We start from the raw sequence: 16,636 nt of genomic DNA on the forward strand, positions 1-16,636 counted from the left end.
CACACAGATCAATATATGCAAACTCCCAGCCCTTATAGGACCTTTTTGAGGCTGTGCTGGCATGGTGTGGCCTCCTTCCCCTGGCCATGGGCAGCCAAGGTATTAGAGTGCTTCTCTGTCCCTCCATTGCCAAGGACCCTGGTCCAGGGCTGCAAAGGGCAATCACAGGCCCAGGATCCCTGCCCCAGGGCCCAGCTCCACACTGCCTGCCCTTCTGCTCACAGCCCCGACTTCTGTCTCCACTCTGGCATCAGCGGCCCAACTCCTTCTAAGTGAAGCTATGGTGTGGCGACACCGCTCTTAGTGAGGGGGTCAGATCCCTGGCTCAGCTGCCAACTATGTGAACCTGGGCCAGACACGACATCTCTGGTCTTCCCTTTCCTTGTTGGGTGTGGGGGTGTCGACACTGATTTCCAAGGTTGGCAGAACCCCACATGGCATGTTTAGGATGGCAGATTTCACCACCCCAGCCAGGCACAGGCAGCTCCATAAGCCACGATCATTCATCCTTGTTCTCACCTCCGCCTCCTCCTCAGCCTCAGGAAAATAAGCATTTTTTCATCACCGCTTTATAGCTAAGGAAATAGAGGCACAGAGAGGTCAGGAGACCTGCCCAAAGTAACACAGCCAGTAAGTGACCCAGCTGCGCTTATGCTCAGTCTGGCCTGATTCCAAGTGTCCTACGTCTACCTGGAGGTGCTGACATTTGCCCAGGATTGGCTGCTTCTGCACCCCAGTGCTACGAGCCATTTCCCAGCAGGCAGCAATTCTGGCTTGTGTTTCTGAACCTTTTGGAAATGACTAGGGGAGCCTTCCCCACTCCAATTTTCCTTCTTTCCCCAGCCATTTCCTCCTGGATAGAAACACGTGCAGGTCCCTCCCGTCTTTTTGCCCTGTTGCTGCTGATTTCACATTGATGAGGGAGGCATAGGCAGGAAGGGGGCCTGGGAGTGATACTCAGAGCAACAGTGGTACCTGGACCACCAGCCTTTCACAATCTTCCAGGGAAGCTGGGGGGATACAGATTCCTAGGCCCCTGTAAACACTCTGCAGGACCTGGAATCCATATTTCACAAGCTGCCTTGGAGATTCACTAAGGTTTGAGCCTCACAGGGAAAAATAGAAGCCTCAGGTTTCTAGCCTTGCCAGATTCTCCATGTCTAAATGTCTTGCTGGGAGAAGAGCATGGAAGGGGTCCCACAGAGCTGCCACCTCACCCTGAGTTACCTGCTCGGATGCCGTCCACCAGCCAGGACTTGCCTTCTTCCTGCTTCTCTCGGATGGCCTCTCAGACACAGCGGGGATTAATTGGCAGCAGCAGGGCCGTGTGCAAAGGATTAGGAGACTCTAGAGAGGGTGGGGAGGTGGTGGTGGAAGAGAGGCGATCGATGCCAAGGGAGCTGTCAGCAACCCCCCAGGGGCCAGCAGGGATCTGGGCCTCAGGGAAGGAGCTCTACTCGACCCTGGTTGGGGCATCATGATTCCCCATAGACCTTGGCCAACCCACCTAGTGATGGTAGGAGAATAACTGCTTACAGCCCCCAGGGGACCCTGGGAGACTCCTCAAGGTGACAGGGGCTCATCAGTCTCAGTCAGCAGTGGCAGCAGGCACATCCCAGCTCTCCAGCCCTAATGGAGGGACTCAAGCAGGGTCTTTCTGTCCCAGAATCTTCTGTAGCTTGGGCAGGGTCTCAGCACCCCTGCCTTGGGATCCATCAGAATGGCTGTAGTCCCAGGGCTGGGCCTTTAGGGAGGATCAAAGGACTGACTGCATTCAAGCCAGCCTCCTGAACTGAAGTCATACCCTAGAGGGGAGATGGTGATCTCAGGGGAGAAGGGGAGAGGAACAGAGACCCAGTGCAAAGGGGTTCAGTGAGGTGACAGGACCTGGGTGGGGGGCAGGGCGGTGGGCTGGTTAGCAAAAGGCAGGGGACTTAAAAAGCAGAGATATCACTTTGCCAACAATTTGTAGAGTCGAAGCTATGGTTTTTCCTGTAGTCATATACGGATGTGAGAGTTGGATCATAAAGAAGGCTGAGCACTGAAAAACTGATGCTTTCAAATTTTGCTGGAGAAGACTCTTGAGAGGCCCTTGGACTGCAAGAAGGTCAAACCAGTCAATCCTAAAGAAATCAACCCTGAATATTCATTGGAAGGAATGATGCTGAAGCTGAAGCTCCAATACTTTGGCCACCTGATGGGAAAAGCCCACTCATTGGAAAAGACCCTGATGCTGGGAAAGATTGAAGGCAAGAGGAGAAGAGGGCAAAAGAAGATGAGTCCACTGACTCAATGGACATGAGTTTGAGCAAGCTCCAGGAGATAATGGAGGACAGAGGAGCCTGGTGTACTGCAGTGCACAGACTCACAGAGAATCAGACATGACTTAGCGACTGAACAACAGGGGACTTGACTTGATTATTTACAACATTTCTCAACCTTGCCTGTGTGCCAGGGAGTGTGCCAGCCCCTGCACACTGAGAAAGATAGAAATCGGACCTGCCGTCACAGAGCTTCTGTTCCAACGGAAGATTCAGAAATAAAAAAATTAACAATGATTTTAAAAATATTGCAGATATGCTGAGTGCCATGAAAGAAACACACAGAAAAGAGACGTGTATGAGGTGGGGGTGGGCATAGGTGCCTCTACGCAGAGGCAAATATTTGAGCTGAGACGTAAGATTTAAGTGAAAGGTGTTTCAGATAGAGGATACTGGAAGGGTGAATAGAGGTCCTGAGGCTTAAATAAGCTTGGATGCCCCTGAGGGACAAAGTGGGACCGAGGGCTTAGTGGGGGCAGGGGAGAGTGGTAGGAGATGAGGTCCAGCACAAATCACGTAGGGCCTGTAAGCCACAGTCAGAAGCTTGGGTTTTAGCTGATGGCCCATGGAAGCCCACGATGGTTCAGTTTAGAACAGGGGCCGGACACAATCTGTGAAGTTGCTCTCTGGTGGGCAGGTGTGGAAGCAAGAAACTAGTCAGGAGGTAGTGGAGGAGCAAGCCACTTTGTGACTGGATGACCCATGGGCTCTTCTTCTTATGCTAAAACTCAGATATGCAACTCACCCGCAAGGCAACTGGTATCAGAGGATGCTCTTTCTGTCAGCAAGGTTGGACACCAATGGCAGAGCTCAAGGTGGCCCCGGCCGTGCTTTGTCAATACCTGGCTGCTGGGGATCAGCGCTCCTCCCCCAGGCATCTCCAGCCAGACCCCTTCTAGGAAGAGCCAGCTCTCCTACTCTTTCTGGGTGCCCAAGTGATGGCCTATATCATCGGTGACACCTCCTCAACAGAGGCCAGGGCAGAGATGACGAGGCTTGGACTAGGGTGGCAGGAGAGAGAAAAGGGGAGAGGAGGGAAGAGGGTGGTATTGAGGGTGTTCAGCTTGGGAAGAGTTTTGGGGGAAAGTCATGAGCTCCACTTGGTTACGATGTCTGAGAGACATCCGAGTGGAAGTGTGCAGTGGGTAGCAAGAGGTGTGTGAGTGTTGCGGTGGTGGCAGGGGTGGGGAGGGGGGTGGGGTTGGAGTTTAGGAGAGCCTGGAGATAGAAATTTTGGAGGCATCAGCTCAGCTTGTAAATGACAGTTAAAGTTGCAGGACTGAGTGAATCCAGTGTAAAGAAGAGAAGGACCAAAGATGATGCCTGGAGCACACTGGCTTGGTGTGATTTGGGGAAAAGGAAGAGGGGCTGGGAAAGGAAACTGAAGGAGCCGCTGGGGAGGGAGTGGGAGGACCAAGAAGTGGAGTGTGCTGCAGCCAAGACAGGTGAGTGTATTGGGAAGAGGAGTGGTCTCCTGGGACCACCAGGTGAGCAGAGGCTGAGCTGTGCCCCCAGGCTGGGCAACCTGGAGCATGAAGCGTGGGCAGTGGGCAGAGTCAGGTGGGCCTGGCTGAAGAGTAATGGGCTCTAGGGTGAGGAAAGTGAATGGGGCTCAGCCACACCCCCATTGGATGACTCTCCTAAAAATATACACAGATAGTAAAAAGCCAGACTCAAAAGATCCCAATGGTTTGTGCATACAAAGCTCAGAAAGAGCATTATCAGCCTGTCTTGTCTATATGGCTGCAAACGTAGATAGTGAAACTACAAAGAGAAGCAGAGGGGGTCTTCCCTGGTAGTCCAGTGGTTAAGACTTCACCTTCCAATGCAGGGGGTGTGGGTTTGATCCCTGGTAGGGGAACTAAGATCTGCATGCCTCAGGGCCAAAAAACATAAGACAGAAGCAACATTGTAACAAATGCAATAAAGACTTTAAAAATGGTCCACATTGAAAAAAATCTTAGGAATGAAAAAAAGAAAAGCAGTGGTTATACTACTCAGCCACCAGACTGGTTACTTCTTTCAGGAGGTGGGATTGGAAAAGGGGCTGTGGAAGCTCCTAGGGATTGGCAGGGCTCTAACATGTTTTCTTTAGCTGACCTCAATTTTTTAAAACATTATCGTAGTATAACTTGTATGCCATAAAATTCACCCATTTTAAGTGTACAGCTCAATGATTTTTAGTAAATTGACTGGACAATGCCACATCTACTTTCAAAAAATAAACTACTTCAGAGCATTTCCATCACCCCCAATAAGATCCTTCATGCTCATCGCTACTGATGCTGCTAAGTCGATTCAGTCATGTCCGACGACCCCATAGACAGCAGCCCACTAGGCTCCCCCATCCCTGGGGTTCTCCAGGCAAGAACACTGGAGTGGGTTGCCATTTCCTTCACACGAAATGGCACGAAAGTGAAAAGGGAAAGTGCAGTCGCTCAGTCATGTCCGACTCTTAGCGACCCCATGGACTGCAGCCTACCAGGCTCCTCTGTCCATGGGATTTTCCAGGCAAGAGTACTGGAGTGGGGTGCCATTGCCTCCGTCATGCTCATTAGTCACTCCCCATTCCCACCCCCAGGCCCAGGCAACCACTAAAGTGTTTTCTGTCTCTAAAGATGTGCCTTTTCTAGACATCACACACAGATGGACTGTATAATGTGTAGAGTGTTTTTGTATTTGGTTTCTCTCATTTAATATAATGTTCTGATGGTCGTTCACAGTGTGGCATGTTTTCATAATTCTTACCTTTTTCATTCCCAAGAGTATTCCATGGTATAGATATATCACAGTCTGTTTATCTATTCATTAGTCAACTTAAATTGTTTCCATATTTTGGCTATTATAATGAATGCTTCTATGAACATCTGCATGCAAGTCTTTGTGTGGACATATATTTCTCCTGGGAAGATTCTTAGGGGTAGAATTTCAGGGTCATATGGTAAATTTAAGGCTTCCCGGGCGGTGCTAATGGTAAAGAACCCACCTGCCAATGCAGGAGATGCAAGAGATGAAGGGTTCGATCCCTGGGTCGGGAAGATCCCCTGGAGAAGGAAATGGTAACCCACTCCAGTATTCTTGCCGGGAGAATCCCATGGGTGGAGGAAACTGGAGGGCTACAGTCCATGGTGTCACAAAGAGTCAGACACGACTAAAGCGAGTTAGCACACACACACACACTCATGGTAAATCTATGTTTCATGTTTCAAGAGACTGCTACACTGTTTTGCCAAGTAGTACCCCTCAACTGGTGGTTACAAGTCTCACTTTTTCAGTCATGTCCGACTCTTTGCAACCCGGTGGACTGTAGCCCACCAGGCTCCTCATTCCATGGGATTTCCCAGGCAAGAATACTGGAGTGGGTTGCCATTTCCTTCTCCAGGGGATCTTCCCGACCCAGGGATCAAAGCTGGGTCTCCCGCATTTCAGGCAGATGCTTTACACTCTGAGCCACCAGGGAAGTCCAGTAATTATGAGTTATATTACATATTTAAGCACTTTTTAGATTTTGTTATTTTTTAAGATTTTTTTAACGTGGACCATTTTTAAAGTCTTTATTGAATTTGTTACAGTATTGTTTCTTCTTTTTTTGTGTGTGTTTTGTTTTTTGGCTGGGAGGCATGCGGGATCTTAGCTCCCCAACCAGGGACTGAACCCACACCCCTTGCATTGGAAGTGCAGAGTCTTAATGACTGGACCGTCAAGGAACCCCTGGATTTTGTTAAATTTTTAACTTTAAAAGAGTGAAAAATTTTCAGTGAGGTGGTGAATGAAGTCAACTCTAGGAAATTTTTCTCTAAGGGGTGGAACTTGGAGATGCTGCTCTGGGGGCTGGATGGAACACTACACTTGAGGAGGAGCAGCTAGGGAGCCAAATCCTACAGGAATCTCACAGCAGGGGTCCCACAGCCCATTAGGCTCAGCAAGTGGACAGGTGTATGCAAAGCACATGCCAAGATATGCAAATAAGTTAGTGTCTCCACAGGGTTCCCTCATGGGGCTGGAAGGATTTCCCACTTTCTGTAATTCTTTTTTTTTTTTGGCTGCACTATGTAATCTGCAAAGATCTTAATCCCCTGAACAGAGACTGAACCCAGGTCCACAGCAGTGAAAGCGCTGAGTCGTAACCACTGGGCTGCCCAGGGATCTCCCGCAGTGGTTCTGACCACTTCAGGGTGCTTGGCTTAGGCCCTCATGACCTCGCTTGGGGAAGGTGGGAGGGAAGCTGCAGGCCTACAGGGGGCTGGCCGTGGAGTATCACCTGCTAATCCCTGTCGTGCTGAGGCCACCAATCTCACTGATCCCCTTATGCTGACCCTGGATCCTGGCAGCCACTAATCTCCACCTCTGGAGCCTCAAGGACTGGCAGGCAGGGCAGTGCCCTCTTCTCTGAGGTTTGCAAGGAGAGAAACACCCTGCCAGTTCAGATACCCCTCCTGACAGGGCCCAGGACCCTTGCTTAACACAGATGGGAACGTTGAGGCCCAGAGAGAGACAGTGACTAGTCTAAGGTCACACAGCCTGCCCTGGCCAGCCCTACCATGGTTACCCCCAGGAAGCTCCAGCTCCTTGTCTGATTTTCTCAACATGCCCATCCTGTGTGAGCCCCAGAGACAAGCAACCTTCAGGCAGGCTGAACAAGGGGGCCAGTGTAAGGACCCAAGAGGGCAGCAGGCTCTTCTCCTCGGAGCCTGTGGTTGCCACGGTTGCCAAGGAGCTGGTGCCCTCACAATGAGCCTACAATGGGCATTGTCTCTGTAGAATGTCCCTTGATTCTCCTGTCTCATAAGGCACTTGGGCCTGGCCCATCTCTCTACCTCTCTTCCCCACTGAGCAGGCAAGGGAGGAGAAATTCTCTATAAGCTTGTGCACCTGTGGCTGGTGGCCTGCAGGTGAGGTACTGTAAAGGTGGATGGGGGGCAAGGGGTCGCCCTCCCCCTCCTCTCACTGCTCCTGTTCCCTGTCCCTCCCTTCGAAGGCCCAGCCCCTGGAGCAGCTTCCCCATCCCGTCGTCATGCCCTCTCCCCACTAAAGGTCCTCTCTCCTCCTATCCACCTCCCTGTTGCCCTCCTCCATCTCTCACCTCCCACTAGGGTCAGAAAGGAAGCAACTGGACTCAACAAATTCTGACTGAAGTTTAAATGACTCAAAGGCTCTGGGAATATCTGCTTTTTAAAAGGGAGCGCTGGAGAACCAGCCATATTTTTTCTACTTCATATCCATTATGTTTCTCCCCTTATTTAAAACTTCCCCATGTCTCCCTGTAGAATGTTGAGTAAATGCCAGGTACCTGAGCTAATGCCAGAAATCCATAATTAATTACCCAGAGGCAGGCTGAGCTCACTTCTGAACCCACTTGCTGCTGTTGCTTCCTGCTCATTATTGCAGAATAGACACAAATAGCATCTCTTTTAGACAATTCCCTGAAAGCCCCAGCCCCAGCCTCCCTCCACACACCCCCTCCTGTACGGACCTCTGCCAGAGCCCTTAGCACATGCTCTGTGAGTGTGTGTGTATCTGTGTGTGTCTGTGTGTTTCTGAGTGTCCCTGACCCCACCACAGCTCCTGGCTCACAGTAGGTGCTCAATACCTGTTGGATGACAAGTCAGCACTGGCCAAGTTTGTGTTCCCACACAGAAGGGTGTCTGCTTCAGGTGTCTCCACCACCCAGCCATGGCCCGCATCATCGACCTGGTGCCCTGGGAGGATGGCTCCACCCACGTGTATGCATCCCCAGCCATCCTACTCCCCATGCCCCGGCGGCGCAACCAGCTGGCCGGCGTGAAACAGCAGCTCTACCACCCGGCCCTGCCCAGCCTGCGCCGCATGGACATGGACTCTGTCAAGGCCTGCCTTTCCGACGAGCACTGCCAGTCCACCACCTACTGCCACAAAGGTTGGGCCACCTGGGCGCTGCGGTGGCCCCTCGGGGCCTTAGGGGAAGGTGTGGATGGTTTGGAGGAGAAAGATCTCAGAGGGAGAAGCCAGGAGTGGCAGATGAAAGGCTTAGAGGGACTAGTCCCAGCTCTGCTCCTCCTTGCCTGAGAATCCTCTGGGTCTGAGCCTCTGTTTTCCTATCAGTAAAATGGGAAGTCTAACAGGGTGGCCTCTCAGGGCTATTGGGAGATTGTTGTTGTTCAGTCGATAAGTCAGGAATGACTTTTTACAACCCTGTGGGGGTCCTCCACTACCTCCTGGAGTTTGTTCAAATTCTTGTTCATTGAGTCGATGATGCTATCTAACCATCTCATCGTCGGCTGCTCCCTTCTCCTATGCCTTCAGTCTTTCCCAGCATCAGGATCTTTTCCAATGAGTGATGTCTTCGTATCTGGTGGCCAAAGTATTGGAGCTTTAACTTCAGCATCAGTCCTTCCAATGAATATTCAGGACTGATTTCCTTTAGGATCAACTGGTTTGAGATTAACTTTGTGAGATTAAATTGTGAGATTAAAGTGAGATAAGGCATGAGAAGTCCTTAGAGTAGTGCCTGGCACATACTATGTGTTCAACAATAATGTTGTTATTCATGGAGAGAGAACAGCAGAGGTCAGCAGTGCAGGAAGAGGAAGAATAATAACAGCAGTAATAATTTCTGCCCAGTTATCTCTCCCTTTGAAAAAGGAAGAGAAAGATACCTGTCATGAAAGAGAGGGGAACATGGAAGCCTCTGGGGTTAAGGACTACACGGGGCTAAGGAAGAACTCTTCACTGGCTGAGAAGCTTGGGCACTGAGATAGGGGTGTCACACAGATGCCCACATGCATGCATTTCAGCACATTTATTCGTTGCCCTCTTTGTACTTGAGTCTGTACTTGAGTTTGTACTTTGTACAAAGGCCTTCTAGCTAGAGGGAGCAGCAGATACCGAGGCCTGGAGGGGAAAAGCTGCTCAAGGTGAACTTGAGGGATTTGTTTGGGCCCAAGGACAAAGTACATGGGGGCAGCAGGAGCTGTGGCTGGTGGTGTGGGGAACACAGCTCAGGGAGGGCCCTGTCATTGAGCTCAGCAATCTGGACTTTCTTGGGAGGTAGATAAGAACCCCTGAAGACTTTAAATAGGAAAGAGGTCTGAGCATTGGGGTGTCAGGGAGGGGGTGACCGAGAGGGACTAGAAGTGGATAATAGGGAGGGGTTAGTGGTTAGGACACTGGGAGGGACCACAGCCTTCAGGAGGTAGTGACTATGTCTTGGACATGGGGGAGAGATTTGGAAGGTATTTAGGAGATAAAGGAATAGGACTTGGTACCAGTGTAAGTAGAGGGGTAAGAGTGGGGAGTCCAGGGTGACACCCAGGTTCAGGCTTGGGTGACAGATGGAGTGAGCCTGTCAGAGAGGATAGGGGGCTCTCCAGAGGTCCCACAGAGACCCCTGCAGGGCCAAGAGGGAAAACACAAATAGGGGAAGTGGGTAGGGAAGCAGTGGGGGGTGGGGTGAAAGTGAGGTGGGGCCCCCTCACCCGCCCCTCTATAAAGGGGAGCAGCTATAGGGTCCCCCCTGACTGCTGTGTGGGAAGGGTCAGCACAGGTCTACCAATTTCCTAGTTCCCAGGAGAAGCCAGGAATCTAGATTGATAGGGAGAGCTCTTGATTTAGATATGCATTTTATTGCAAGTAAGTTTTAATCAAAGCAATGGATCCACAGGTTCAAAATGTTATAACAATGCACTTTTTAAAAATTCTTGCTCCTCCTCATTCCCCTCATTCTCACTTACAGGTAACCACTCTGAGTTCCTGGTGTATCTTTTCATTCTTTACTATGGCAAATACAAATCTGTTCTTTTCCTCTCCAACTTTTTTTTATTACGAACATATTCAAACATAGAGGAAAGTTGAAAGACTAATATTTTGAACATTTATTACCTTCTACCTGCTTCAATTAATGTTTTGCCATATTTATTTTCTCTCTCTCTCTCATACACACACACACACACACACACACACACACACACTCACACACACTTTAGCAATCAGTTTCCAGTGATAAAAACAACTTCCTACATGACTCCCTACTATTATCACATTTAGGAAAGTTAAAGATAATTCCCTAACATCCAATATTCAGTCCATATTAAAATGTCCCCAATTATCCCCAAAGATGTCTTTTACAACTGTTAAAACATTTTTGGAACCAGGATTTGATCTAGGATTGTGCCTTGCAATTGCTTGTCATGTCTCTTGGGCCTTAGTCTAGAACCAATCTAACCACTTTCCATTTTTCCCTCATAATATCGACTTTTTAAGAAATCCAAAACAGTTGTGTTGTAGACAAGTCTTACATACTGAATTTGAGTAGTTCTTTCCTTACAGTGTTGTTTACCTTGATAGTCTAGTTTCTGTAAACCAGGAATTAGGTGTAGAGGCTTGACTGTAAAAGCTTTCTCAAGTTTTGAATGCCATATTTGCCATGATGGCTCGGCAGGGGGCGCTTAACATCAAACAGACTATTAGTGGTGCTGTTTGATGACGTGGTTAGGTGATGACCTAAATGTATATTCTTGTTTGCCTCCAGTCGTCTCAATTTTAGTCTTTAAAGACAAAGGTAGCACATGGCATATACTCTTCTGTACCTTGGAAGTTCTTGAATCAAGAACTTTATTTGTAATCAAGGCATAGTGAGGATGCATCATGGTTTATTTAACCAGTCGTTTAATGACAGACACTTGGGTTTTTTCCAGTCATTTTCTATTATAATACAAACAACGCTGAAATGAGTAAACTTTATACCCACATCATTTCCCAGTTGTGCAAAATATAAAATAGAATAAATTCCCAGAAGTAGGAGTATAGGGTCAAAATATATGTGTATTTATAGTTCTGATAGATAATGCCAATTTCTTTCCATAGGCTCAAATTAATTTATTATCCCCTCTGGCAATGTATGGCAATGACCCTGTTTCTGATAACTGCACTAACTCCTCTCCCTTTCTCTCTCTCCTTCAGATGACTTTGATAATGCCTACTTCACACTTCTCGGTGTCCCCAACAAACCCCTGCAGTGCTTGGTGAGCGTCCTTTTTCCCTGGTTTGCCCTGGAGAGAGGACCAGAAGGTCCTCTGTGCACCCAGCACCAAGCACCTCCGGTCCCAATCTCCATTCCGCTCACTTTCTCAGCTACCTCTCTGGGACCCTACCCTGCCCTTCCCATCTCTTTGAGGGGCTTCGGGAGCCCCCTGGGTCAGATGGTTCGAGTGCGCCCGGCTCCCTGACTTCCTTCCTCCTGGCAGGACATCACGGAGACCGGCCAGAGGCTCCGAAACAGGTACCACGAGGGAAAGCTGGCTCCCATCGCACCGGGCATCAACAGGGTCGACTGGCCCTGCTTCACGCGCGCCATCGAGGACTGGTCCCGATTCGTGTCCTCCGCGGGAGAGTTTAAGCTGCCCTGCGCGAGCAAGAAGGGTCAGTCTAACCGCGCGGAGGATGCCCTAGGGCGGGAGAGACAACTGAGCCGCTGGGTCCATAGAGCTGGGACCCCGAGCGCTGACCAAAGAAGAGCAGGGGGCTTCCTGGGTGAAATCTGAAAAAGACAGGGGACTAGCAGCAGCCGCGGCACTCAGAGGGTGCTGCACGCGGACCGGTTGAGGTTTACAGAGGCGGGGCTTATATTGGGGAGGGGGCGGTGCCAGGTCCGAGCAGTGGGAGCCAGTGGGGCGGAGGTGGAGGGCAGGCGGAACAAAGTCCGGAGGTGGGACTGGTTCCTCGAGCGGGCGTGAGGCGTGTCTTGACCTAGGGGCGGGGATCAGGTAAGAGCCGGGGCGCCGGCTTGCTCAGGGCGGGTGTGGGGCCGGAGACCAGCGGTCTTTTCGCAGTCGAGAGCTTCAGCGGCTATGCGGTGCGGTACTTGAAGCCGGAGGTGACCCAGAGCTGGCGGGTAGGAAGGGCTGCTCGCCGACCGGTCCCTGAGGACGCCGGGGTGGAGGAGGAGCTGCTAATACGGGGGTCGGGGAGGGGGAGAAGAGACCCGGACTAAGGTCTCCGACAGCCCAGAAGGCCAAGATCTCCGGCAGTCAGCAATGTTTGGGGCGTCGGAGAGGGGCGATGTCCGTGTCCCCCCCTCCTCAGTAGACACCCCCATCCCTCTGGCCCGCCCCAGTTCTGTCTTAACCAGAATCCCAGTCTGGACCGCTATGGACAGAAGCCCCTGCCTTTCGACTCCCTGTGAGTGACCCCGCACAGACCCCGGGGGACCCCATACCTGGGAAGGAGGCTGGGGTCTTGGCAGCTTTCACCAGCACATACCAAGTGGCCCTTGAAAATGTGAGACCTCGAAAGCATCGATTGGCTCCAAAATACCACAAGAAAATTGCAATTTCAAAATGAGTAAATGTTTAATTCCTACCAAACGGAGCATCTTGTCATCCAGTCCCTAGCAACTCCACCCTTTCAGAGTGGAGGCGTTTGGGTGGGGCGAAGGTGCAGTGTAATTCTGGTGGGATGGCACCTCCCGACGTGGCGGTTCCCAAAGAGGATCACTCTTCTCCGCCTCGGCCTCACCCTCCTCTATTTCAGGAATGCTTTCCGACGTTTCGGCTCCAACTACAGGTAAGGCCCCAACTGCAGGAGGCGGGGAATGACCCCGTCCCGCCCAGCCCCATCTGGCCACGCCTCCGGTGGGACGGCGCTTGGCGTCCACAGTCCTCAGGCCATACTCAGATCCCTCTCCACTCGCAGAGCCTCTTGTGGGAGTTCCCGGGGTATTTGTACCCTCCTGGGTGATGTCAAGAGGATTCGAAGGGCTTACCCCTAGAGAGATCCTCTCCAGGCAAAAGTGCAGCCTATTGGGAGGTGGAGGGAGCAGTTATCAGCCCCTCAGTCGTGTCCGACTCTTTGCGACGACCCCGTAGACTGCAGCACGCCTGGTTTCCCTGTCCTTCACCATCTCCCGGAGTTTGCTCAAACTCGTGTCCACTCGATTTGGCCCAGTCAGGACAAAAGACAAAGATGGGGAGTAGCGGGGTGGGGGTTTACCTGGACAAAGAGCAGGGGCGGAAAGAGTAAAGAGATGTATAAGGAATATGTTGGAAAAAGCCAAGAATTTGCCTTCCAGGAGGCAGGTAAGGTGGTAGGGACTGGGACTAGTGTTCCCAATAGGAGAATTCGAGATACTCAAGCACCTTCATAACTTGGCTCCCACCTCTCCAGTCCCATTCCCTACACTTCTGCGGTACCAGACTCCTGGGGGCAACCCAAACCACCCACACAATGGAGCACTCCACATCTTTGCTTGTGCTGTTTCAGCGCCTAGATGATCCTTCCATCTCTACCTGGAAAACTCCTCCTTACTCTTTAAAGCCCAACCCAGATGTCCCATCCTTCTTGAAGTCTTCTCTGACCTTCTGCCCCTCCCCTCCAACTCAAACCACCCCCCTCCAGAGGGTCACCTCATGTGCATCCCTCTCTATTTTGGAGCACACAGACTATTGCATTATAATGCCACATTGATGAAAGTTTCTCTTCTCTCACCTACCCTTGCACATAGAAGGGAATGCTATCTATTTTTATACTAGTATATAATGCCTCCCAGAGTAGGTTCACTAAATGATTGAAAAATGAGTCTGATTCACAGGAGATAAGAATGAGGCAAATTGGAAATGGGGCTTTAAAATCAAAGGGATGAGCCAAAAATATATGAAAGGAAATAGGGAGCCAGTGAAGGCTCTTGAGCCGTAAGAGACAGGATGGAAGCTGTTTTCAGAGCCTTGAAGGCAGGTAGATAGGTTTTGTGAGGAATACCTAGAGAAAGACAAACTGATTTTTTTCCCCAGGACACCCTGGAGGCCCCCATCTCACCCATGTTTCTTTTCACAGTCGTGTCAACTATCTGACCCCCTGGCATTAATCTGTGAAAAGGAGGCTGACACCCGGGCTGCCTAACTGTGCCACTCGCGTTCCCCAGCAGGACAAGGGTATTTGGTGGCCATACCCATTTCCCTAAGTAGAAATAAACCTTACACTCCACAGGGAGGCACCCAACCCCTGTGTGTGTGTGTGTGTGTGTGTGTGTGTGTGTGTGTGTGTTGCAAAGGCTGGGGGAGGATCAGGACCTCAGGATGATGATATTTACCCTAACCTGCCTCCTGCCAGCTCCTCGAGGACTGATGGGGTCTAGGAAAGATGTATCTGGTGACCCCAGGCAGAGAGTCAGGGTCTAAGCCCCAAGCCCCAGCTGGGGATGAGGTGCAAACTCAGGCCAGGAATTAGGTTCTCTCTGTGCCCCTGTCCACTGCTTATAGGCCTGCAGGCAAGCCCCTTCCGCCTCAGACTCTGAACTTGAGTCAAAAAGAGAAAAGAGAGGGCACAAAAGGGATTTAAGACCCCTCTCTCAGATGCCCTTGCCATACCAATATATGCTGGGGGGCTTCCCTGGGCCTGGGTCCCCTTGAAGAAGTGGAGTCAGGCCCTGGAGGTTTGGCCTAGGGCCTCGATTCATGGTGAAGCAACACAGTGTAACCCTCCTCATCACCTGCAGTGTAGAAGTAAGGCGAGGTGCCTGAGGCCACTCAGAGAAGGTTTCCTCTGCCCAGAGCATTGCCAATGAATATACCATAGAAACAAAAGTTATTTGCTCTGTCCACAAAGCTTCAGGACTAGTTCTGATTGCCTACCAACCTACAGAAAGGAGGTCTGATGCCCTGCAGACAGCCATGGGTGTTCCTGGGCCAAGTCCAAAATAACCCTGCTCAAAGGGGGAAAGAAGAACGTCTCGGCGTGGCTGGGGTTAGAGCAGCCATCCTCGGCACTTAGCTCCAGGATCTTCCAAAGACCATCCCACCTGTGGCCAGTCTGCAAGGACAGACCCAAGTCAGGGTCAGTAGCCACGAGGCTCACGAGGTATTTGAACAGGACTTCTGACACTATTATGATCTGGGACTTCGGGGATCCACAAATCTTCCGAAATCACGTGCAAAGCCATGGGTCCACTCACATGTGCATTTTCCATGGAAAATCTCCTTGTTTTCACTTGATTCTCAGGAGAGTCAGTGCCCGCAAAGGTTAGGAAACCCTGACTTACATCCTCCTCATCACCTGCAGGTTGAAAAATCCCAAGAGACGGAGAGAGGCCACTGAGCCTGAGCCATTGCCTCTATCTCTGCCTTTAAGTCCCCTCAGTCCCAGGGGGCTCTTTGCTCCTCATAGAGAGATTACTTTAGAAATCCTCCCTGTGGCCATTGACTTGGGGACAGCCCAGCTTCCATGGTCTCACCTCTAGGCCTTTCTGGCCTGACCCCAAGCCACAACCCAGGCCCTGGGCCTCAATGCACTACCCAGCCCAAACCCCATCACCAGTCTCCTTGCTGTTCCAAACACTCAGACTCTTGCCTGCCTCCTAACCCTTGGTCAAAGCCTTCCTTCCACGTGAAATGCTTTCGCCATCTCTTCCTACCCAAATCTCATCCTTTCTTCCAGGCAGGCCTCTCCCCAGTCTTCCCTTCTGCCCAGTTCTTCCCCAAGATTATGAGGACAGGAATCGTAGCCTCTGGCCCACAGTAGGCTCTTGGGAAATACTGTATTTGCTGGCCGCCTCTCATCTATCCAGTAGGATCCAGGACTCAGGAAGGGGGCCTGGGGCCTCCCAGAACCAACACAAGACCTGGATGAAATGAAACAACTCCTACAAAGTAATAGTTGTGTTTATTACAGAGTAACACACAGACACATCCTCTCACCCTGGGCCTGGCAATGGGGAGGATCGGGGATGGAAGAAGGGTCCTGGTTGAGGGAGGGTGGTGGGAGGGTCAAGGAGGACTCTTGCAGGCAGTATTTTGTACTGTATTCCAGCAGCTTTGATATTTTTGACCCTATCTTTTGATATACATGAAAACCTCAAAACTCTCTCATCCTAAGTCCTACCTTCGTGCCCAGTTGCACCAGCTCAGGGCCTGGCAAACAGCAGGTGTTCAGTGATGCTTACAGACGAACAAAGGCAGGAACGCAGACCCAGAATGGGGATGGACACGCACGCAGAGTGAAGAGGGAGATCCCACAAGCCCTGGCCCACCCCCACCCCTCCCCTCGACCTCCTTTTCAAGGCCCTGTGAGGAGGACTGGACATTCCTGCCAGAATCTTTGTAGATCTACGAAAATCAATAGCGGCCAAGGCTTTTCCTAGAGGCATGACCTTCAAGGAACAAAGAAAGCACCGGCTTGAGGATGGGATGTGGAGCTTATCACAGGCGAGTCTGGGCCAGGCAATTAGGCCCCAGGCAACTCTCCAAGGTTTGAGCAGTTTGTGGTCCTCGGCTAGGGCCTGCTCTGGAGAAGGGATGAAGTTGGGGGCTGGGAGGTCAGGCATAGGCTCTCTATGGAGCTGTCTCTGC

The 16,636-nt window shown here is 51.0% G+C and overlaps 1 protein-coding gene across 3 annotated transcripts; it reads left to right on the forward strand.

The window, feature by feature from the left end:
* Positions 1–7,077: 7,077 nt before the first annotated feature.
* Positions 7,078–15,985, forward strand: SPMIP8 (sperm microtubule inner protein 8). Of its 3 annotated transcripts, none has more exons than XM_070770664.1 (8): positions 7,078–7,218; positions 7,959–8,217; positions 11,259–11,320; positions 11,543–11,717; positions 12,128–12,189; positions 12,412–12,476; positions 12,828–12,860; positions 14,127–15,985. In XM_070770664.1, the coding sequence occupies exons 2-8, from the start codon at positions 7,995–7,997 to the stop codon at positions 14,155–14,157; spliced, it is 651 nt and encodes a 216-aa protein (XP_070626765.1). In that variant the 5' UTR covers positions 7,078–7,218; positions 7,959–7,994; the 3' UTR covers positions 14,158–15,985. The 3 variants fall into 3 exon arrangements, with proteins under 3 accessions (XP_070626765.1, XP_070626766.1, XP_019834207.2); XM_070770665.1 differs by having other exon boundaries at positions 7,078–7,213; positions 7,976–8,217; XM_019978648.2 differs by having other exon boundaries at positions 7,079–7,213.
* Positions 15,986–16,636: the final 651 nt, after the last annotated feature.

The sequence above is a fragment of the Bos indicus genome, chromosome 18, assembly GCF_029378745.1.
Source record: "Bos indicus isolate NIAB-ARS_2022 breed Sahiwal x Tharparkar chromosome 18, NIAB-ARS_B.indTharparkar_mat_pri_1.0, whole genome shotgun sequence".
Lineage (NCBI taxonomy): Eukaryota > Metazoa > Chordata > Mammalia > Artiodactyla > Bovidae > Bos > Bos indicus.